This window comes from Lissotriton vulgaris, chromosome 1_1 (genome assembly GCF_964263255.1).
Source record: "Lissotriton vulgaris chromosome 1_1, aLisVul1.2, whole genome shotgun sequence".
In the NCBI taxonomy this organism is placed as follows: Eukaryota; Metazoa; Chordata; class Amphibia; order Caudata; family Salamandridae; genus Lissotriton; species Lissotriton vulgaris.
This window is the reverse complement of record NC_141685.1, coordinates 1,688,102,881-1,688,127,669: the sequence shown is the minus strand read 5'-3', so window position 1 is coordinate 1,688,127,669 and position 24,789 is coordinate 1,688,102,881. Positions and strand designations below refer to the sequence as shown.

The 24,789-nt window shown below is 44.8% G+C and overlaps 1 protein-coding gene across 1 annotated transcript in view; it reads right to left on the bottom strand.

The window, feature by feature from the left end:
- The window catches only part of PODXL (podocalyxin like), a 262,424-nt gene that overhangs the window by 34,681 nt on the left and 202,954 nt on the right, over positions 1–24,789 (bottom strand). The window contains exon 7 of the mRNA XM_086918925.1: positions 2,590–2,651. Within this exon, the coding sequence (XP_086775051.1) occupies positions 2,590–2,651 (62 nt within the window). The remainder of the gene's footprint in view (positions 1–2,589; positions 2,652–24,789) is intronic.

Below are 24,789 nucleotides of genomic sequence, written 5' to 3'. Positions count from 1 at the left end.
GTACATTCTCCTACCATGCCCTCTAGGTTACAGAAAAAGGTTGTTGCACAAATAGATGGAGGCTGGCAAAATAGAACAATAACCTAGACAGAACCATTCTTGTAAGGAGCACGCTCCCTTCAACCAACAGCGTTAAGTTCTGCCAGAAAGACGCTCGTGCCCATAGTGCAGTGACAGCATGGACCAGATTGCCTTCTAAAAGATCCTTGGGCGCATGGTAAATTTGTTTCCCCAAGTAACGAAAAGTGGATGGTTGCCATGTAAGGGTAATGTCATTCACCACATATGGTGGGCCTGGGATATCAATATTAAAAGGGAAGAGGTACGACTTGGTCCATCTAACTAGAAGATCGGATATGGTGGCAAACCTGGACTGGAGACCTGCAATAGTAGGAGGTATAGAGACGATGGGGCAGATTGATGTTAACTGGCGCATCCCGAGGGACGCGCCAGTTAACATGCGCCACAGTGCGCCACAGCTACGCCACCCATGGTGCGCCGCATTTATGATGCGGCGCACCATGGGGCAAAAACGGCACAGATGCGTGACGCATCTGTGCCGGAAATGTGACGCATTGATAGAGTTGCGTCGCAAGCGCGACGCAGCTCCAGCAATGCTCTGGGGGGGGCTATTCTTTCAATGCTGCCTCAAGCCTTACGCCTGCTTCAAGCAGGCGCATGGTTTTGACGCAGCATTGCCCTGAAAGTGACTGAGTGAAATCTCATAGATTTCACTCAGCCACTTTCAGGAGGCGTTCCTGCGCAGGAACGCCTCCTCATGGCGCAGTGCTGTACAACGTGACGCATCTCCTAGATGCGTCATGCTGTAAATAGGGCGCAGGGATGCGCCACGTTTCCGTGCCGTTGCGTCACGCAACGGCGGCGTAAACGTGGCGCAAGCCCTTCATAAATCTGCCCCGATATCTTGGAGATAGAGCAGCTTGACATCTGCATATAGGGAGACCGAGTATGTGGCGTCTCCCAATGGGATCCCCAGTTCTGGCCATGATTACGTAGACAATGCGCAAATGGATCCAGCGCCAGAGAAAACAAGAGGGGAGACAGTGGGCTGCCCTGGTGGGTCCCCTGCTGTATTGCAGTGGGGTCAGAAACAAGGCAACTCATTTTGACTCTAGCTGTGGGATTGGTGTACAATAACTTGACCAGGTGTAGAAAGTGGGGTCCTAAAGCATACCATTGAAGTACTTCAAACATAAAGGACCACTCAAGGGAGTAAAAGGCTTTCTGTACATCCAAAACTAAGCAACCTGAGTGAGGATAACGGATTGGGCATGTGCTAATATACGAAAAAAATGCTGAAGGTTCAATGAGGTACTCATGGCTGGCACAAAACCTGTTGCTGTACAGGGGGACCAGTCGGACAGCTAAGGTTTTAGCTAAAATCTTATAGTATGTGTTTAATAACACAATGGGTCTGTTAGATCAAGCACGTCCTTAGCTGATTTGGACAAGAAAATGAGGAGGACATCTCTCAAGGTAGATGGTAACGATGATGCAGTGAGGGAGGTGTCATATAGTGTTTTCAAGTGAGGTGCCAGCAAGGGTGCATACACTTTATAGAACTCAAGTGGCAGGCCATCCGGTCCTGGGTTTTTGCTAGTGGCAAAAGCATAGATCACCTCTCATATCGCAAAGATAGACGTCCCTCCATTGAGCTCCACCCTGGAACCATGGTAAGGTTACTTCAGCCAGAAAGGCACCCAGGGTTACCAAAGGTGTTGTGGATATTGAGGTATAGAACTATGAATAGCCGTGCCTGAGGGCAAAGTGTATTTCCCTCTGCATGTGGAGTAAGTATCCCCCAGCAGTACGGATAGAGAGAATGGGGCGCCGGTCTACCTTCTGCTGTATCAACCATTCCAGTAGTGTGCCTGGGCAGCCAGCATTAGCTTGCTTACGTTTAGTGTTCTCTGCAGCCTTTTCAATAAGGTAGGATGTCCCCGTTAGGATCAGTGTAGGTGCTCATAACTGGCTCTAGACATCTGAGCTAGTTCCTCTAGGCCCAAAAGTCTGGCCTTCAATTGTGAGATATCCGTGGTGAGGTGATGCTGCATGTTAAGTCTGTTGCCGATACAGTGTCCCCAAATGGTTACCTTAAAGGCATTCCACTCTAATAAGGGAGAGGAGGCTGAGACTGTATTCATGCCAAAATACATTGTGATATTGTCGGCAATGGAAACTTGAAATGGAGAGCCCTCCATGGTGGAGTCCTGGAGTTACCAAAGGGGTATAGGCAGAGGGACATGGTCCTAGCAGAGTCTGTATGTGTAATATGCAGGTCAATGTATTGGGAGCTGGTAAACTTGTTCATGCGGACGTGTAAGTTATACTCATCTGAGTAGTGTGGGTACACCTTGGTATTGGGTTTATGGTGGCACCACATGCCTATCAACCCCCAATCATTAAGCCATGTGTTGCACATTGGTATTAGCAACAGCACGAGGGAGCGTAGGGAAGGAGCAATCCAAACCAATCAAACCAACCAAAATCCCGACAGTAGCTTATAAGTGAAATGTATTACATTAAACTGGGGAACAGATTGAAAATGGTATGGAAGCATGCAATTACCTTTTTCAGTTCCTCCGTTTTACCCTTCAGAATTATATCTATGTCTTCAGCTGCAGCATTCGCTAATAGAAGGGACAAATGGGAATACTCATTAATGTAATGGTTGATGCTGTTGTCTTGTTTTTTTCAAACACTATACTTCCGAAATACATTTATAATATACTCAAACACCACAATGCGGTTCCAAGGATAACAACGGCTTTCCATTTCTGAAAGGGGCTATCCCATGTAGAGAAAAACTATTTTCTTTGCCCAGTCCTGAATCTCTAATAATCATCAACAAGAGGCATTTTAGAATGTTCCTTTGTATTATGCTGTCTTATTGGGTTTTAAAACCTCCTGTGACATCAAGCACTGGATGGCACTTCCATTGATTGGCTGTAACAAGTTCCAACATTGCTTATACTGCCAAGTGGTATTCCTGTGCCCATGACTGCCATTACATGAAGTAGTTCTTGGAGAGTGGATTGGAGGACAGATCTTGTGCTACAATCACCATGTTGGGGAGAACACCATCCACACACTGCACAGAAACGCAACGTGTGGTGCCCATGCTATATGTCATATCTCATTACAAACATGCAGGACGAAGCAAATGATCTTAGCTAGAGTGGGCTTTACATGACAAGGGTTTTCAGACTCCTATCCCAAGGGTACAGGTAAAAAGGCCATCACTCGAACCTCAAACTTCACCAATAATCAGCCAGCCTGTAAGCTGATGGAGACCGGGGGTATCCTTCATCTAATGTAGGAATGGGTACACCCTGCCTTGACTAACAGATCCTATTTATCTGTTCAAAGAATTTAAATAATTTATGGAGCACCTGCTGGGACTCTCAGGTTGTGATGCACTATGAAAGAAAAACAAAGGGCAGATCAAAAAAGTCAGTTTGTGTCATGACAGTACAGCTGCCCTTGTTCCAAAAATGCTCTGAATTTAAATGATGTATAACATGCATGTTGGAATGTGCTTTGATAATGGATCTTGTAACAGACTGGCTTGGTGGCTCTTGGATGACTTTATAGTGAGGGAGATATTGAGCATGAAATTTCACTGGCGATATCGCACAAGAGGTGTTTTAAGGATGGTGGAAGGCATTGAGGAACTGAGGTTTGGTTGTGCCTTGAACTAACCCAAGAAGTAATGTGTGCATATAACGTGATTTACCAGTCGGCGTGTATCTGTAGGTTGGAAACGTTCAACTACAGAAGTATGAAAACCACTGACATGTTGGGGACATAATACTAAATTCATTGATGTAGGTAGAGACTGTTATATGTGGGACAACTGCCTGCGACTGTTTCAACTTGCAACGGATCTAGGAGGCTTTTGCTATACATACATGAAAAAATATGTTTTATTAAACCTTAAGACCTGTCGCATGTTGACTCAAGGCTAGAAGCAAGGATATGAAAATCATCTCTCTACATTAGAATACACTATAACTCAAACCATGCATATCCGACTAACAACATACACCCAGCAGGGGCATTGTAAGGGTTTTGGGGGCCGTGGGCAAATGCATTTTGGTGACCCCTGTTCAGATCAGATTTTAATTTATGATCCAATTTGAGCTCTTTCAGCCCTCCTTGGCTAGGTCAATGAGACTGCACAGGGGCACTGGTCCAAATTTTAAATGTGTTTACAACTAATTTAAGGATAGTAGCGAGTGATTTTAATACTGTAACAAGACAGCAGTTCACTAACATTACTGCAAATAATCTCTGTCACACAGTCTCATTTCTCGTATGTAAGGTCCTGTTTTGCTCTAAAAGAAACTTTTATTATGGATGTTACTTGAAACATAAGGAAAATGTTACATACCAGTATGCATCTGTTCTTGGCATGTAGAGCTGCAGAGTTACACTCTGTGCATAGATCGCCACCTAGTGTTGGGCCCGGATGTTTGCAGTTTGCTTTTGTCCTGAAAAGTTCTTTGGAAGTCACGAGATAGGTGACTCCTCCTTTGGACCACATTGCGTATGGGCATCGGCTACATCCTCAGATTGTTTTTCGCCATTAGGGAAATGATGAAGCTTTGCAAGAAAAGGAAGGATTTCCATGTAAGTTGTATCTAATTAAGTTAATATTGGAACATATAAGGGTAGCCGGGGAGGCGGGTGGGCATGTGAACTCTGCAGCTCTACATGCCAAGAACAGATGCATACTGGTAAGTAGCCTTTTTCGTTCGAGGCATATGAGCTGCAGATTACACACTGTGCATAGATTGTATAGCAGTACCCTCTCTTAGCGGCGACCACCCCTATGCGTTGCAGTAGTTTGAAATAGTGTTTTGAGAACAGCCTCGCCCACATTAGCTTATTGTTTAGTTTGCACATCTACACAATAGTGTTTTGTGAATGTGTGCGGTGTGGACCATGTAGCTGCTTTGCAGATGTCATCTAAGGGAATTTTCCCTAAAAATGCCATTGAAGCCCCCATTTTCCCTGTAGAGTGGGCTTTAGGAGGAACAGATAACGTACGTTTAGCTTTCTGATAGCAAATTTGTGTGCATTTAACAATCCACCTAGCTAACCAAGATTTTGATATAGGGTTGCCCTTGTGTGGTGGTGAGAAAGACACAAAAAGCTGTTTGGTCTTTTACGAAAGGGTTGTGTTCACTCAATGTAGTATAACAATGCTCTTTTGACATCTAGGGTATGAAGAGCTCTTTCTGCTACTGTTTGTGGCTGTGAGAAGAACACAGGGAGTTCCACAGATTGATTGAGGTGGAAGGGAAAGATGACTTTGGGAAGGAATTTTGGATTGGTACGGACCTTATTGTGATGCATTTGCAAAAAAGGTACTTGAATGGTTAGTGCTTGTAGTTCACTAACTCTCCTTAGTGAAGTAATAGCTACTAGGAACACAACCTTCAATGTTAAAAATTGTAGTTCACATTTATGTAAAGGTTCGGAGGGGGGTCCCATTAGCCGTGTGAGAACAATGTTTAAATTCCACACTGGTGAAGGTGATACCCTGGGAGGAATTATTCGCTTGATGCCTTCCATGAAAGCTTTAATAGCAGGCACTCTGAACAGAGATAGATGCTGTCTGTTCTGTAGATATGCTGCTATGGCAGCAAGATGCAGTCTAATAGACATGTAGGCTAAGTTACATTTTTGAATATGTAATAAGTATGCTATGATGTGTTGAATAGACACGTCTAGAGGATTAATAATGTTGTTGTGACAATATATTACAAAGCGTTTCCACTTGGCTGCATAGTATGCTCTAGTGGTTGGACGTCTGGCCTCTTTTATGACGTTCATACACTCAGGAGGAAGGTTAAGATATCTAAATTCTAGGATTTCAGGAGCCAGATCGCAAGGTTGAGCTGAGGTGGATGCGGGTGTCTGATTTCTCCATGGTTCTGGGTTAAAAGGCTTGGAGATAGGTATAGCTTTTGGTGCGGCACTACAGACCGTTGTAGCAGTGTGGAGTACCATGGCTGTCTGGCTCACGCTGGAGCAACTAGGATGAGCGTTAGAGAATGCTGCTGTCATTTGCGTACTACTAGTGGCAAGAGTGGTAGAGGCGGAAAAGCATGCGCAAATTTGCCTGACTAGTTCATCCATATTGCATTGCCTTTGGACAGTGGGTGTGGATATCTGGCGGCGAAGCTAGAACATTTGGCATTTTCGTGGGTGGCAAAGAGGTCTATCTGAGGTTGTCCCCACATCTGAAAGAATGGTTGAAGAACTTGCGGATGAAGTTCCCACTCATGGATCTGTTGTGTCTGACGACTTAACAGATCTGCTATGGTATTTTGTACTCCTGGAACATGCTGGGCTAAGAAGAATATGTTTTGAGGTACAGCCCACCACCATATGTTCTGTGCTAGATGAGAGAGTTGCAGGGAGTGTATTCCACCCTGTTTCTGTATGTAATACATGGCTATCATGTTGTCCATGTGGACTAACACAGCTTTGTTTGATACCTGCTTTTGGAAAGCTTTCAATGCTCGGAATATGGCTTATAACTCCAGATGATTGATATGTAGTAACTTTTGTTGTGGTGTCCACCTGCCTTGCATGGTGTGTTGCAGTAGGTGGGCTCCCCAGCCAGAGAGCGATGCGTCCGCTGTCAAGACTATCTGAAGAACGGGCTCTAGGAAAGGTCGCCCTTTGGAAAGGTTTTTGGTGTTCCACCACTGCAGAGAGCGATGAGTCCGATCATCCACCAACACTAGGTCTGTTAATTGACCTTGAGCATGGTTTCATTGGCATGCTAAGCACTCTTGGAGAGGACGCATTTGAAGTCTTGCATGGGGCACTATGAAAATGCAAGAGGCCATCATCCCTATGAGCTGCATGAACACTTGTGCTGGAAGGGAGTGTTGTGGCTGAAACTTTGTGAGAAGAGCTTGCATGCTGGCTATCCTTACCGGAGTGGGATAAGCTAGCGCTGTCAAGGTGTTTATCGTGGCACCGAGGTATTATACTTTTCGATGGTTGCAGTCAGGACTTGGTGTGGTTTATTGTGAACAACAAGTTGTGAAGCAGTTGAATAGTGGGTGTGTTCTACACAATGGTTGTAGGAGCTTTTATGAGCCAGTCGTCCAGGTATGGGAAGACGTGGGAGTGCTGTCTTCGTAAATGTGCTGCCACTACTGCTAGGACCTTGGTGAATACTCTTGGTGCTGTTGTGACTCCAAATAGGAATACTTTGAATTGATAGTGCTGCCCGTCTATTACAAATCTGAGATACTTCCTTTCTATTAGCTTTGTGAATGGGAATGTGGAAGTATGCGCCCTTGAGATCTAGAGTAGCAAGGAAGTCGTTTTGTAACAGAAGAGGAAGGACTTGTTGGAGTGTGACCATGTGAAAATGGTCTGACTGTATGTATATGTTTAGAGGTCTGAGGTCTAGAATAGGCCTTAGAGAGCCGTCCTTCTTTGGGATAAGAATGTATAGGAAGTAGACTCCCTTGTTTTGTTGTTGCAGGGGAACAGGTTCTATTGCACCTTTTTCCAGTAGAGATACTTACTTCTTGCTTTAGCAGTGATAGATGCTCTTGTGACATTGGACGCTGTTTGGGCGGTATGTTTGGGGGGGTAGATGTTAGTTCTAGAAAGTAACCTGATTGAAATAATTTGTCGTACCCACCTGTCTGATGTGATGTTGGTCCAGGCAGGAAGGAATTCTTGTAGTCTTCCCCCCACAGGAGTGAAATTGTGGGGGTGGGGGACTGGAGGAAAGTTATTGGGTAGGGCTGGAGGCAGAGCGGGAGTTGTTGGATTTGCCTCTGCCTTTGTTGTTGTTACCCCTGTAACCCCCCCTTTGGCAGCCCTCAGTGAATGTGGATTGGCTATGGGTCTTATAGGAAGTAGAGGGGCTATCGGAGGAGTAGCCTCTTGTGTTGCCTCTATATGATGAGCGACAAAAAGAACGTCTGGGAGCTTGCAATTGCAAGGCTCCCATAGATTTAGCTGTGTCAGTGTCTTTTTTCATTTTCTCTACAGATACATTGACATTAGGGCCAAATAGGTGTTTCTCATCAAATGGCTGATTGAGGATGGAAATTTATACTTCAGGTTTGAAACCTGATATACGTAGCCAGGCATGCATACATAAAAGGACGCTGGTGTCTGCGGCATCTAGGGCACAATGAATGGAAGTATTGGTGAGAGTATGAGTTCATTGGCCCTATTTTTATATTTATCTGGTAGATGCTGCATTATGGATTCCTGTTCATCATAATGTGCCCTGTCATATCTTGCCAATAACGCTTGAGTATTGGCAATGCGCCATATGTTAGCGGCCTGTGACGCTGTTCGTTTGCCGGAGGCCTCAAGGAGTTTATATTCCTTATCTGTTGGTGAGGCCTCACCTGATGTTTGCGAATTGCCACGTTTACGTGCATTAGAAACTACCAAGGAATCTAGCGTTGCTGGGCCTCTAATATAAACTGGATCTGTAGGGGCAGCTTTGTATTTTTTCTCAATGCGGGGGTTGATGACTCGAGCCCTGATAGGATATTTAAATACCTCTGTTGCATGCTTAATGACCCCCTTAAGCATTGGCAAAATGGAAGTGGACCTTTGTGTAGTGTCAAAAGTGTCCAATAAGAAATCTTCCTCCACAGTGTCTGTGTGCAAGTCGACCCCATAGTATTGGGAAGCCCTATGGACTAGTATGTTAAAACCTATAGGGGCACATGCATCAACCTATTTAGGAAGTGCAAACGGTGCGAATCTGTAAATTCGGCCATTTGCGCTTCCTAAATAAGTTTTTGGGATGCATGAAACAATTTTTCAAAATTCGCTTTTTTTTGCATTTTCTAAAAATGCGAATGCATTTAAGGAATCGCATTTGTGTGATTCCTTAAATGCAATGCATCAATTTTTTTAAAAATGCAAATTTTGAAATAGGTGCAAACGAGGTTGACCCTCGTGTTAATTTGCGAAATTCTTTAAATAAGCACAAAAATTCATTTTGGAAAGTGTCATGTTACAGACACACATGTCCTTAGGACATGTGTGTGTGAAACATGCACTTTAAAATACATTTCAGGGGTGCAGGGGGGGTCCTTTGGACCCCCTTCTGCACCTTTGCAATGCATCAACAAATTGCGAATTCCAAAAAATAGAAATGCAAAACGGCATTGATTCCTATGGTCCTCTAGTCTAATCAATGTAATGCCATTCCTTAATTGCGATTTGAAATTAAGGAATTGCAAATTTCGAAAATTAAGAAATCCTAAAAAAAATTAGGATTTCTTAATTGCGATTCTTTAATTTTCGCAATTTAGGAAATGCAAATTCCTACAATGATGCATGTGCTCCATAGTGTCCTCTGGGGGGGAGGCCTGGAGGGATATACATCATCTTGAGGGACGTATGGCATATCAGGGGTGGTATAATCATCCCATGGATTAGGTGACTGAGGGGGACTATTGGTCCCTACTGGGTCATGTGCACCCCCACCTGTGTCATCAGAGTCTGTATCTACATCATCATCAGGATTAGGGGATGGTATCGGAGAATGGTGTGGTGGAGGAGGAGGAGGAAGAGTATGGGGAGATGGTGGAGAAGGGACCCTTAATGGCGAGGTTGCAATGTCTCTCTTCTTTGGAAGAGGTGCAGGCTCCTCTAGTGGTCTCTTCTTGGAGCTAAGAGTCAGTTGGCCAGTCTTAGGATCCTTTACAAGAGTGTTTTGAGTGGGATCTGGTGTAAAAAAGCTCTTCTGTGGGGGGTAGATCCTTCGGTGTCGAAGTTCTCGGTTCCGGAGTTTTTTTCGGCACCGACTCGGTAGCTGGTCTAGGGTCTTTTGGCTTAGAACTGTGACCTTTTGAATTGTCATTAACCGGAACGTGTTTTTTCGGTTCCGGTGGTTTTTCCGGCTCCGAAGTATGGGAGTCGGGACCTTTAGGTAATTTTTTACTCAGCTCAGAGTGCGGTTTTGACGTTGATGAGCCGGTGCCAGTATTCGGCGCAGAGTGCTTGGGTGTTGAAGCAGCGGTCGGCGTGGATGAGGGAGATGGCTTCTATTTCGGTGTCAGTATGGGATCGACACCGGGAATAGGCTGACTCAATCCCGAGCCGCTTGAAGGCTTAGTAGGCTTCTTTGCCGGGCCCGAAGGCAGGGCGTGGGAAGCAGTCTCTCGGCGGGCACCCGGGCCCGAAGGTGAGGGTGTGACCAAAGCCTTTTTGGAGGGTGTCGAGGAAGGATTGGGCCAAGGTGTGTACTTACACCCCGTTAAGCTGGAGTGATGTCCTCGACGTCTAAGTCTTCGGCATCAGAGGAGCTGGCGCTTTCTTTGGCCCACTGCTGTTCTGGCACGTCGATGCCCTCTTCAAAGATGTCGTCCGGGATCGAAGCTGACGAGCGAGCCATGGTTCTTCGAGCTCGTTGGCCCGGAATCGTCTTCTTGGAACGGAAGGAGGCACAAGCGGAACAGTCTTTGGCCTCGTCCTCCGAGGGAGAGGGGCAAAGGTTGCACACCTCATGTAGATCGGTGTGAGGAAACTTCGACCCACATTGAGGGCACTTCTTGAATGGCGCCCTTTCCATGAGCCAGAGAGTAAGGCCCAGGTAGGCCCGAAAGCCTTCGATGCCAACGACCGGAATGGAAGACTTCGAAGTCGTGAAGAGTTGTGTCGATGGGGACCGCGATCGAAACAATACCGTTGAACTGGGTGAGGATTGCGCACCGAAGGAAAATCGGTTCCAAACCGGAGCGCAGGAAACACATCCAAGCCTGATGGTGGAAAAAAACAATCTGAGGATGGAGCCGATGCCCATGCACAATGTGGTCCAAAGGAGGAGTCACCTATCTCGTGACTTCCAAAGAACTTTTCAGGACAAAAACAAACTGCAAACATCCGGGCCCAACACTAGGTGACGATCTATGCACAGTGTGTAATCTGCAGCTCATATGCCTCGAACACACATTTCTCTGCAAAATGTCTGTAATAGACTCTCACACATCACCCACTTTAAAAATAAATTAAAGGAAAGAGTATTTAAATCAATCTGTTTAAGAATTAGTCAAGGTGATAAGGACAAGATTCTGCAGAACAAAGCTGCTGAGTCTATCAGGCGGCCCCCTGAAAGGCTGGGGCCCTGGGCCAGAGCCCACTTTGTCCATGCCTTAAAACGTCTCGGACACCCAGGCACCTGAAATTTACTGTGATGTTTGACGATTCCATTAAAGCAAACCCTTAGCAGAACGAATAACGGCATGCACATTACAAAAACCTCAACCATCACATAAGCAGTGCAAAACACTCAACATATGCACATAACTAGCACAACCTGTGCATTGTAGTTTGAACATTTACACAAAAACACACATTCATCCAATGTTAAGAACTGGTGTCATGGGCAAAGGACACACAGCAGACCTGCATTACAGTTTGGACATTGCGTCCGAGATAACAGTCAGCTTTTGTGCTCAAGTCTTGCAAAGTCATCCTGTGCCCTGGGCAACCCCCAACTTTTGTCTGACTGGTATAGGTGGTAACTGACTCTGGCTGACCCTGGGCTCTGCCTAACCAGGCGCAGGGCCAGTGGTGCACTGAAAACACTTAGACTACAGTGAAAACATCTACATACACTAGGGTACACTAAGGGTGGGCCCTTTGATTGCCATGACCTACCACATACGGCCCTAGTACATAATAGGGCTGGGGATTTCAACTAGCTATCAGTCCCTAGCATATAATAGGGCATGGGGGTTTAGAGGCCAGCAGCCCTTTCTGCACTTGCATGTGTGCACTGATGAAGTCTGAGGTAAGTTTAAAAGTGGCTCTGTGCTACAGGACTGCTTTTAAAAAGTAAATTGTGCCCAAACTCGACTTCTGTGTTTGGGGCACTTAGAAATGGTTAACCTACAATGTTCGGGCATATTAGGTACCCCCAGAGTCTCTCCTGGGTGTCCCAGGGGTGGGGGTGAGGTATCTATAAGGTGAACCCTTATAAAATGAGTTTTATATGCCCTGGGTAACATGAATTTGCACATTTCATTCCCTACATCGTGATAAGGTGCTGCCCAAAATCGAGTTTGGTGGTAGGAGCACTGTGGAGAGAGGATCTGCAATATTTCTGCATATTCAGAACCCCGAAAGTCTCCCCTAGGTATACCAGGGGGGGGGCCTGTCGATATAGACAGAGTACTTATAAAATATGTTTTTATGAGTCCTGGTACTGGATAAATGGCCCAAGTCACTTTTCCCATTGCAAGTCCCTTGCCACATAGGCTAACATGGCAGAAAGTTATTAACTAATAGCTCTTGAAAGCAGAAGGATAAATGTACCATTCAAGACTTCCGAGAATGGTATTCAAAAATCCAACAATATGATGTTGTTGAATTTCTCCTTAAACGAACATACAAGAAGTTATAAGACTTTCTTTTTTTAATTTTTTATATTTCTTTTTATTAACACAAGGCATTTCAATAAGTGCACAGAACAGAGATTAAACATTCCCACACATCAGTACAACATAACAATAATACTTTGAAGGATACAAGAAGAAATGAGGGGGGGTTGTAACCCGCCATACGCGGGTCACTATAAGACTTTCTTATTTGTAAGTTCCAATTCAGCCTTCTAGTGGTCTGTCCTGATTGGCCAGAGTTAAGGGGATTAGCCAGTCTTCTTTGGAGAGGTGATAAAGAACTCCTGAGGTTGAACAGCTCTGCTGGGAGGGCAGGTTCCTGTTGCTAGGAATGCCACAGCAGGGGGAGGAGTCGCAAACCATGGAATTCAAGAGAAAGAGAGGACCCCAGTGTCATTTACAACCTTACCCTGTTCACTTACAGCCAGATGCTAGGATTAAGGAAGGAATGAGAAGATGCAATGGGGAGAGACTATGAAGATTAAACATCCCATCGGTGTGTTTAGTCAGCTCTTCTCTCCCTGCTGGAAAATCAGCCATTATGAATTTGGAAGAATTGGTGCGCTATGGGACAAACTAGTGCCACACTCTGCAGGAAGGGGTCAGACCTTTGGGTAGAACCCTGCAGCCCATTGGACACGAGTGACCTCCTGCTTAACCCAGAGAAGTTTGAATAAGTGACTGAGAAGGGCAGAGCCAGCCACTCAGATCTGCTGCTTGAAACTTAAGAGAATCATAAGGGTCTATGCTGAAGAGTTTGGTGTGCATTTCCAAAGGCATTTGGCACCATCGGAAACTACACAGACCCTCCAGCATTTCGCGATTTCGCGATTCACGAAAAAATCGCGAAATCGGCAGACTACTGCGATGGCCGCGATAATAACAATATTGGCCGCGATATTTACAATAACATTTCTCTACTGAGAGACAGCATAACAAACAATGCCCTCTAATTGGCTGTGCGCCCCCTCCCTTCCTGTGTGTCAGCCGGGGCCCGAGGCAGCTTCCGAGCACACACAGAGCCGCACGGAGCTCTTCACAGGTCTTTGAAAGACCCATTCACCTGTTAATGAGGCTTTGTTATTCACCCCTCTTTCTCTCTCTCGTGGGCTCTCGGGGCTGAGTCTCGCCGCCTCTGCTGGGCGGCGGGGGAGGGGCTCTGCTCGTCCCTTTCTCTGCCCTGTCTTCTCGGCCGCCGTGCTGCTGAGGACCGAGCCCGCTGCTGGAGCTTCCCTGCTCGGAGGCAGCTGAGAGAAAACAGCGCTAACGGGTACTGAACCCCCTCCTCACCAGGGACCAACTTCAGGGCTCAGGACTGAGGCAGGAGACAAAGCCCTCGCACCTAACAATGCGTGTGCCCCAGAGGAGACCGGCGCCAGCCGAGGCCTCCCCGTGCTTTGGCAGCATCCTCTATTTTCACCAGACACCAACGTCTCCCCACCCTCGCCCACCTACCCCTCCAAACCTCACCCTCCACCTCGTCCCTTTTCATTTCTCAGAAACTTCTCTACCCTCGTCTAACAGCAGCCCATCTCTCCCTCGCCCACCTCTCTCCAGTACTCTTATGATTTCATCTAAAAGGAATGTGAAGAAAGCATACAGTGTCAAGTATGAAATATGTTCATGAAATTTAGATGTGTAAATCAAGAGAAAACTAAGAATATGACGAGTTAAAGAGAAATTGTCGGATTTTTTGTTTCGCAATATGGGAAACGTTGTTCATATTTTCAGTTTTTTGACACATATTTCCAAAACGCTATTAGACTTTTTTCAGCCTGTGTTTTTATTGCGTGCATGTGAGGATGTTTTGCTCAGCTGTTTTGTAATGCTTGTTTGAAATATGCCGTAAAACGCAGGTGGGTGTGGAACCTGTCAGGAGGGCTAAACAATGGCCTCTTGGTTACTAATGTTAGAGGAGAGCGGCTTTCCCGTGGCTTGGGTTTAGACAGTTAACTCCACTGAAATAACTTCCATCCATTCACGAAGATGATGATAATGGAGATAAGGAGCCAGATGAGTATGATGCTACATTAAACAATTTTAAATTTGGGGAGGGGGGGCGAGGAGGGGGAATGAAGTGGTGACGAGGTTCAGGGCCTGCTGTATGTGAACCAATCATGAAGGCACCTCCACAATGGCACAAGTGAAGACGAAAAACTGAAATCGTGTGCATTATTATTCATTAACATTTTTGTGTCCTATATGCAGCCTTGAAGCCAAACAAAGTGTCTACATTGTAAATAAACCAAATATACGTGGTTTCATGTTGTTAAACAACTAAAAAAACGAAGATATCTGTGTTTGTTGTAGGAAAAACCGCTAAATAAAATGCCGCTAAATTGCCACTAAATTTCCATATTTGTGCCGCTAAATTTCCATTTTTGTGCCGCTAAATTTGCTAATCAATGCCGCTATATCCTGGGGGGTCTGACTACAGCCCTGTGGATCAAATCTGCTTCAAAAGGACTAAAGATTGGACAAGCAACAGGTTAACAGAGCTCACCTGGACCATCACCACCAAAAATCCCCAGCCTGACTACCAGTGGATTTGTAAGGGTTTTTGTCGAAGTGAATTGTGGTAATTGAAGTCTCATACTTTGAAGGACCCTCTTGGAGATTCCAGAACCTTGGATTGTGTGTTGGATATTTTGGGACCCGCAAGAAGAACTTCAGGAAGGAGTTCTAACAGGACCCAGACTGCTGTATGGGGCTGCACAAGACTGGTAAGAGATCCTCCAGAACTATTGCTAAATATGAATGTGTCCTTGTCAGAGGCAATGAAATGACCAAAACGGGCACTGTTTGTTTCTAAGCTCTAGAAAGTGACTAATCTTTAACAATTCATATCTCTGGCTCCCTACAGTGGATTCTTTTCGTTGTTGGTGTCATTTAAAAGATACAAATATTTCCTATTTTTATAAAGGGTGTTGGATTTTTATTTTGTGTTGTGTCTTAATTATTTACTGAAATTAAGTTTTCAAATGCTTTACATCTGTCTTCGAAGTTAAGCCTGCCTGCTCGCAGCCAAGCTACCAGGAGTTGAGCATAGGAATAATTTTCTAACACCTATTATGAGCCCTATACTGCATTAGTGGCCTTATTGCCATTCGCAGATATACATTATCCAGTTTTCAAACATCAAGAAACAGTGTAACTTAACAACAGTAACATCTTAAAAACGCAACATGTGTAAGTGTCTTAAACAGCTGCGGTCTGTGCATTTAACAGCGATGGGGCCACGTGGGCTGGGATTTCGAAGGACGATGTTGAGGGGAAATTAAATAAATAATTAATTTTTCCTCAGGATCGTCCCTCGAAATCCCCCCCCCCACGCGGCCGCACCGCCCCACCGCTGTTACCTGCACTGACCACGGCAGGTCTTTAAGCATATATTATCAAAACATCCAAACCCCCTTCCCCATCAGGGGAATGAATACATCTAAATATTTCACTTCTTCGATATATCCCATTGCTAATCAGCTCACACCGTCCACATAGCCATAAAATCCAGCCACACATTGTCTGCTAGGCACACAGTGCGGGGTATTTTGACTTTAGTGCATCTGAAGCTATGGAACAACACACAATTAAATCTAGTGCCTTGATTGCTGTAAACTGGGAGTTCCATACATACATTCTTGCAATGAGCCTATGAGCAAGGAATGACCTGATTCAACTATGTGCCCCAGCCTATCCCTTTGGGTTCACTTTACTGCCTTGTACTGTGTATGATTGGCCATTCGAAGCAATAGCTTGTACATCTTTAACATGAAGAGACATTCTTGAAACAATGTTTCAAATTCCATTTAGTTTTCCCAATTAATTACATCAGAACTCAGTAGTCACAGACCTACACATTCATCTAGGGTTGGGCATAACTGGCATAATTCTCTCTAGTGTAATTACTCACAATTATAGTAAAATTACTCGCATTTATGCATAGTTATGTAAGAAGCAAACCAGAAGTTAGCGCTGCTTGCGGAGTGCAAAATGCTCCCTTGAGTCCAAAATGGGTCAGAGGATGCATTTTGTGCTAAGAAAATAGAAATAAATGCCACAGGATAGGTGCGCCTGCAGCCACTCATTCGCTCTTAGATCATTGTTCCTGTGCTCCTACAGTAGGATTTTACCGAAAATGACTCTTAAAATGTCTCAAGCTGGCGTAATCGCATACTTTTGCATCACAAGAGTAATACATAATTACTGAAATTAATCTAATGACTCCAGCGTATTACAAATTTTGGCCAGGCCTACTTTCACCCAAAGCTACTGCCCTTTCAATGTGCCCACAGAGGTACCTTTACCATGTGATTAGACTACATAAAATGCATGAACCCTATGCCGTCCCCTCTTCTCTGGCAGCTCTCCTGTGGCCACAACTTGCTGCTCGGGATCATTGGACTCTACAGTATAGGAAAGGAGCTCTGGGGCCAGTTTGTGAGCTTTCAGTCTTACTACAGCCATCAGCTAATTTCATGTCCAAATCAAGCAACCAGGTTGCAACACTGGTCCACCTAATGCGCACAGGCGCTCATTCCCGCGTTACATCTTCCACCCAGTGCTCAGACCTGAGGGATTTCTGAAAAGCACCTTCCATGGCTCCCCACCGCAGGATGATCTGAGCCTGTTAGATGCTTGATTTTTACGCTGCTGAAAAGCGAAACATCCTTAACATCGCGGTGAGCACACCGCGATGCAGTTGCAACGCAGCCGTTACAACGCAAGTCGTTACATTGACTTGCGCTGGATGGCACTATAACCTAAGGAAAGTAAGGTTTAATATTCCAACACTTTCCTTACTGTATGTAGACTGGCTTGGAATAGTAAATCTTACTATTCCTAAGTCCAGAGCCCTCCAGCGCAAGTCGTTGTAACGAATTTCGTTGTAAAAACTGCAATGTAACATACCGCAGTCATTTTGATCGTGTTGTTACATCACATATTCGCTGAAAATGACACCCATTGCTTAACAATTGATCTAAAGTATATTTGTGAAGCTGCTACACTAATACTGTAGATGTCCTGGACGCTATTTGAGCAATCCTTAACAATTGATGATTTCCTCACAATTAATACGTGCCCACCTTTGCTTAAGTACCCTGCATGTCAATATTAACAGCAACTGAACTCTACCCACTTTGTCTTGGCCGAGACATCTATCTCTACATGATACCCCTTTTTTTAGACACAAATTCTACTTGCACATCTGCAAATTTCTAACACTTTAACAAAGGTCGATCTTGTATGAATGCCATTTTCACATTCTTTACAACTTATATCTGTATGTACACTTGAATAAAAACACTCTTGCAGGCTTGACCGAGTACAATTATATGCTGTACTCCAGAGTCTAAACAGTGTTAAATAATTGGATAATGTATTCTCCTGCTACTAGTCATAGAAATATCAACATAGTTGTCAGCTCTAAAAAACGCATTATACTTAGTAAATGGATGTAATAAAACACATGCTTTCTAGAAGAAGGTCGTACACGTTTACCAAAATGAACAAGAGCACACAAAAACGTACACAAATATTTACACAAACACTTGCACACAAACAGCCTCACAAACACACTGACAACTGGCATATTCATTTTGGATGTATTTACCAGCTGGTATTCTATGTGCTTTAAAATCATGATATCACCTACAACCCCCCTTCCTGGTACAATGTTTGATACCAGATATTAGGGGCGTGCTGTGATTTAATGTCCTGCGAAATATGCATGCCAATCTTGGGTGGTCCAGTTTGAGGTATATGTGAGCATGTAGCCAAGATCTGATAGTGGAAGAATGTGTGTTATTTGGTGTATTTGGGGCTGAGGCTGGAACGACCTGTCAGTATCCTTAACCAATACCATATCTCACAAGTGTAATTCTGTGGTCTGTATAAGTATGTCCCACAGATGCTATTCCGGAAATTTGTGGAATGTGGGCAATCCGCTGGCTACTGCTGTTGCTATCTGTCAATAAACTTTAGTAAAGGCATAGATAATGCCCAGATGTTCTTTATGACACATTAAAAATATAAAAGTTGCTTTCCTGTTTAAGAGTGGCTTTACTGCTGGACCCTATTATATAGTCATCCACAAGCTAGAATATACCGCCGTGTTGTGTTTGCAATCTGAAAGAAAAGCTTGTTTTTCTAAACCTTGTTTTGTTCTCTATCATGAGTGGGATTGAAAACAGAGCCATTATGGCGAGATTACACAACCCTGGTTGTTAAACATTCCTTTAGCTGTGGATGATATATGTGTATGTGCGCTATGGTTTCTTTTTGTCCCCTGCAACTCCACAGTAAGAAAGCGTGGTGCACATGTCAATCTATAGTAGAGTTAAAATCAGTGCTTGAAATGGAAAAATAGAAGTGCAGGTACTTTGTACCAGAGTACCTCCGAGTTTCTGAGAAGTGCCGGCACTCTATAATTAAAAGTATGGCATTTATCTTGAGAAGTGCGGATACTCTCCCTCTCAAAATAAAAAAGTGCTGGTACTCAGTACCAGACAGTACCGGCCCATTTAAAGCACTGGTTAAAATGCAAAATCATTGTTGTAGGCGAGTGACTTCGTTTGTACCCCTCCCGCTCTTGTCGTATGTTTACTTACTATGTAGAGCTAGTAAAGCAGAACTCTTCCTCCATATCCGTCTTTCACTTCCCTCTTCCTTTCCCCTTTTGTGTTGCACCAAAAATGAGCGCCTATGGGCCACTGGACTGGTTGTACTGGGGCGTTTCCCTAGGAGGCTGGAAGCATGTGGTTTCGCTTTTGCTTCTGGGGGCAAATTTTGTAGCAGTGCTGCAGTTTTAAAAGCACTGCAGAGTTCCTTGCCTATCCTTTACTTTTCAGACAATAAAACAAGTGGTAAAATAAGTCTGGTGAGGAATGTACCTGCTGAGGAGAGATTGGAATTTTGTCTAGTGACAGTTTTGACTCATCTAAGGTAGCGCAGAGGGTTAATATGCCTGTTGCAAAGAGCGTGTACTATGCAGATCACAGAACAGTATTTTATGTGCATAGCTCAATGGGTTAATGCTTTTGTCACAGAGATCCTTTAGTTACTGTGCAGTTCACAAGTTACAATTATAATCTAGGTTAGAATTTTTTTGGGTCTGTCTTTCATCATCCTAATTTTGGTAAAAATGGTTTGTTTGTGTAGAAATAAATTCATATTAGTAAAGTCAACCCTAACCACTGTGTTACGTTCTGAATCCTTAGTTTGTGCTTCCCCAGACCAAGCACTCTTTAAAAGTGCCTACCAGTAAGGAGGACGTAAATCCTACACCTTGTAGTCCCCTTCGTTTTAGGTAACATTTTCTTTACACTGATTAACCAACTGAGGATTCATTGTCTCTACGTTTGTGATGTAAAATGCTCCAACACTCTACAATGGTATGAGAGGCACTATAAAACAAAGGAAAAAAAGGTGAGAGAGGCACTGTTGAAAGGTGATAGTGAAGGAATCGTTGAAGAGCCCCAATAAAGATTGCTGTATGCTGGTGTACTGTAAAGTCATCAATTACTATGCTTTAAAAACTTATACAATCTATACTACTATTATAAAGAGAGAGCTGAAACCTTTGAGGCGGGTAAACTCAAGAAGTACAGCACCAATCACAACACCCAATACAGCATTGTAAAGGGGAGATGTAGCAGATGGACATAGGCGATACAGCTGGCCACCATATACATTACAAAGGTCAAACAACCTTAGGGGTAAAGTAATCCCTTGTGGGCGTTGGTGTGGGCATGTCAAAGTACACTTGGACGTGGGCGTGTCAAACTACACTACATTATTCCTTTGTGGGCGTGCAGCGTTGTCAGAGGGGCTTGCCACAAATAAAACAATTAATGGCCACGTACTTCAGTAGCGCACCTTTCACAAACAATGTGCGCGCCCATTCACGCTCCACCTTCGCGTCTCACAAGTCCATCTGCAAACACCAAGCTGCGCCGCATTCACGCCCATTGCCGTTCAGGCGCCATTAATCATATATAGTGTGGCGCAACCTTTGTGGGCGTCAGCGTTGTCAGAGGGGGCTGCACCAAAATTAAAATAAAAAGGGGCGCGCCTTTCGCCAGCAATGTGCGGGCACATTCACGCTCCACCTTGGCATTCTGATGACGCGACATTAATGATATATAGTGCGGCGCAAACTTTGTGGGCGTCAGCGTTGTCAGAGGGGGCTGCACTAAAATTAACAAAACAAAGGGGCGCAGCTTTCGCCACCAATGTGCGTGCACATTCACGCTCTGCCTTGGCGTTCTGATCACTTCTCACGGCCGTATCAAAACACCAACGGGCGCCGCATTGACGGACCTTGCCATACTGCCTACAAAATTTCACTAACAAAACAAAACTTTACCCCCTTTATGCATGTCAGATTTGTCAGAAGTGGCTGCAGGAAAAAAAAAAAGGGGCGCACAAGCGCGCCATTCACTCACCGCGACATTCACGCCCCAACGGCTCCAGGGGACACTGAAGGCAGGCAGCGTACCACACGATCAAAGCCACTTCACAATTAAAATTTTGTCCGGGGCCTCAAACCAGCCCTCGCAAGCACGGGATCACGACAGGCACTGTCAGCGTACACACATTAACGTCAAAAACTACCCGCTTGAGAATTATATAACCAACACAATCCACAACAGACAAAAGCTACAAAACTTAAAGCTGAGGACGCACACATAACGAAGGACAAGCAAATACGGGACAGCAAAGGAGGCACATATGAAGAACGCTGTTACTAACAGTGCATGCACAACCGGACAAAGACGTTGCAAAAACATTACAAACTGACCTTAGCCTATAGGAAGATGTAAAACACCATGTGGAAGATCAAGGTTCAAATACGCATAACATTCCTCTTGCATGGACAGTTATATGTCGCACTCTCTAGGTCCGGCAATGTGCAAAATCTATTTATTCTACAGCCACATTCAAATGAGACCAAAATGTTGTATACCGTGAAATATTACAATAAATTAAGATTTACTATTACAAACATTTCACACATAACATTTCATACCCGTACAACGTTGGGACGGGCTGTTAGTTGAATATATAATACAAAATATATTGTAAAATGCACCATTTTTGCCATTTTCCCCCCAACTTTTCTTGGGGGAGAGCTCCCCTGAAGCTGCTTTGTAGTGCTCAGGTTCCCTTGCTGCGCTCGCTATGCACTGTATGGGGGCCGGTTTGACAAAACTGGCCAGGTCTTCATTGGGTTCCCAGTCTAGCCGTAGTCCCAAATCACTATCAGCATGTCCTCTTTTGTAGCGAACATATCTACAAGATTAAATAGCACTGGTAAAACCTTGTGGTGCCAGTATTGTCCGACCCTGCCGTCTGTTGAACCCTTGGAAGATGCAGGCATGATTTTCATGTCTTTGTTCATCACACTTTTCCAAACGTGCTCCCAAATGTATGCATAAAAGTAAACCTCTCTTGGAAAAGACTACATGTAAGTTCTGTTAAATTTGAAAATGACAAAATTCACCAACTTCACCAGACGTGACATAAACTGAACCCCATAAATAGTACACAATCACTCATCTAAACATCCCACAAGGCCTGTACGTGTGCTGCCCAGTATTGCTGCTCCACCATATTAGAACATTTGCAGCATCGTTTTAAAAAATCCCTAATGCACATTTCCTATGTCCACCTCCGCCCATCACTACTCTCAGGTCCTAGCAGGTCTCCAAAGGTATGCATGTAGAGGAATAAAAAGGTTGATTGCAAAAGATTATTGCATGATTGGCCTGTTCCACAAAAAAAACGCATATCTGATACTGCAGTATATATTTGTATATTTGTATATTTGTGGGGTATTTGTAGAGCGCGACGTTCGCTCCGGAGGGAGCATCTTGGCGCTGGTGAACTTAGGAAAGCCGGTCCAGGAGGAATTAGATGGAAGCCTTAGAGTGGTCATCCGGGAGTTTAAAAATCCATGTTTTCAAGAGCTTTCTGAAGGGTTTTTCCTGGGTTTGTTGTCTGAGGGTTTTGGGCAGTTTGTTCCAAGCTTTGGTCGCGAGGAAGCTGAGGGTTTTCGCGCCCTTCGTTTTCAGGTTGTATTTCGGAAGAATGATAAGATTGTCATCGCTTGAACGAAGGTGACGGCTGGGCAAGTAGTGGGGAAAACGTCTTGTGAGGTATTTAGGGCCTGTCTTATTGTAGGCACGAAATGCCATAATCAGGATTTTAAAAAGAATCCTTTTGTGGAGGGGGAGCCAGTGAAGCGAACGAAGCGCTGCAGAAATAGAGGACCTGCGGGGGAGACCTAGGACTAGACGGGCGGCTGTGTGAAGTACGCTCTGCAGTTTAAGGATGGTGCTCTTCTTGACTCCTGCGAGCAAGCCGTTGCAGTAATCCAGTCGCGAGATTATGAGTGCGACTGTCACCGTCTTTCTGGCATCGATGGGGAGAAAGTCGAAGAACTTTCTCAAGGATCTAATGGTTCCAAAGCATTTGCCAGCGACGGTTCTGGCATGCTGATCGAAGGAGAGTTCGGAGTCAAAGATTACACCAAGATTCCTAGCTGACGACACTGTCTGGGGGGGGGCAGCAGAGTTGTCTGGCCACCAAAGTGCTGGACAAAAGGTATTATTGGTGCCAATCGGGAGGATCTCCGTTTTACTTGAATTACATTTCAAGTGGTTATTTTCCATCCATAAAAATACTTCGGTCAAACAGAGTTTCAGGTTGAGTTCAGCTTTGGTAGATAGTTTGTCCAGGGGTACAATGAGTTGTGTATCATCGGCATACGAGGTGACAGGTATGCCGAATGATTCTATCAGATTAAGGAGAGGAATGAGATAGATATTAAAAAGGAGAGGGCTCAGGATAGATCCCTGCGGGACACCTGAGGGGACAGGTTTGTCTTTGGAGTGGAATGGGCCCAGAGTAATGGATTGGGAACGGTCGGACAGGAAAGACGTAATCCAGGAAAGGGCGGAGTCGGAGATACCAATGTCCCTGAGTCTACTGATGAGGATGGTGTGGGAGACGGTGTCAAACGCCGCAGTTAGGTCGAGCAGGATTAGGATGGAGTTTTTCTCTGGTCTTGTAGAGTTTTTATGGTATCAGAGAGTTCGATGAGGGCAGTTTCTGTCGAGTGTTTAGGGCGAAAACCAGATTGTTGAGGGTGAAGAAGGTTGTAATCATCCAGATAGCGTTTCAGCTCGCAGTGTACTAGATGTTCCGTGATTTTTCCCAGAGCCGGGAGCAACGAAATAGGGCGGAGATTGGTAAGATCCGTCGGGGGTTTATTTGCCTTCTTCATAAGGGGCTTGACAATACCTTTTTTCCAACGGCTGGGTACTGTACCTGACCTAAGCGAGGAATTGATCAAGTGGTTAATGGTAGGGTTAACCTCATCGATTAATTGGTGAAGGATCTTGGGGGGGCAAGGGTCGGAAGGGGCGCCAGATCTGCAGGCCAGGATGGCTTTTTTCGACTGCTCGAGAGTGACAGAGGAAAAGCAACTGAGCGTGCAGTCTAGGGGGGCCAATGAGGGGGGCGCTGGGGAAGTGGCGGGGGGAGGGAAAGTACTTTGGATGGAGGCAATTTTTTCCTCGAAGTAATCAGAGATTTGATCGCAAAGATTCTGGGAAGGGGGGATTTCAGGCTGAAGTGCTTTTGGATGCGTAAATGATTTAACAATCGTGAACAGGGCCTTCTGTTTTTGGCCTGCATTTTTTATAGCATTGACGTAATAGTTTTTTTTAGCCAGTTTGATTATTGAAAGGTAGTTTTTCCTTGTCGCGATATAGGAGGTGCGATTAGTGACTTCATAGGTCTTCCGCCATTTTCTTTCTGCCTTTTTACATAGCAGATGCGCATTTGCAAGATCTGGAGTGAACCAGGGGGCATTGGTTTTGGTTTTGCCTCGTGAAGTGCGGGGACGTGAGGGCGGAATTCTGGATTTGATTTCTTGAGTAATCCAATTGTGAAAAAGATCGGCGTCGGTCTCGACGTTGCCGGAAAGGATGGGGGCTTGAGTTTGCATTGTAGGATTAAGAGTGATGTTATCCTGAATCTTTTTCCAATTAATGTGATTGTCGAGGTTTGAAACAGCTTTATTTCGCCTGGATAGGTTTTCGCTAGGAATGTGAAATGGGATCAGGAAGTGGTCAGACCAGATCTGAGGTAAGGGGGATAGAGTGATCAGGAGGGGGGAATTTGTGCAGACTCCATCAAGGGTATGACCAAGGGAGTGGGTGGGTGAGGAAACGAGTTGCCTAAAGTTGAACATCTCGAGGGCTTGTGTGAAGTTAATGGTATGAGTGTCTGTTTTCGATTCTAAATGAAGGTTAAAGTCGCCGAGGAGGGTGAAGAATGGGTATCTAAG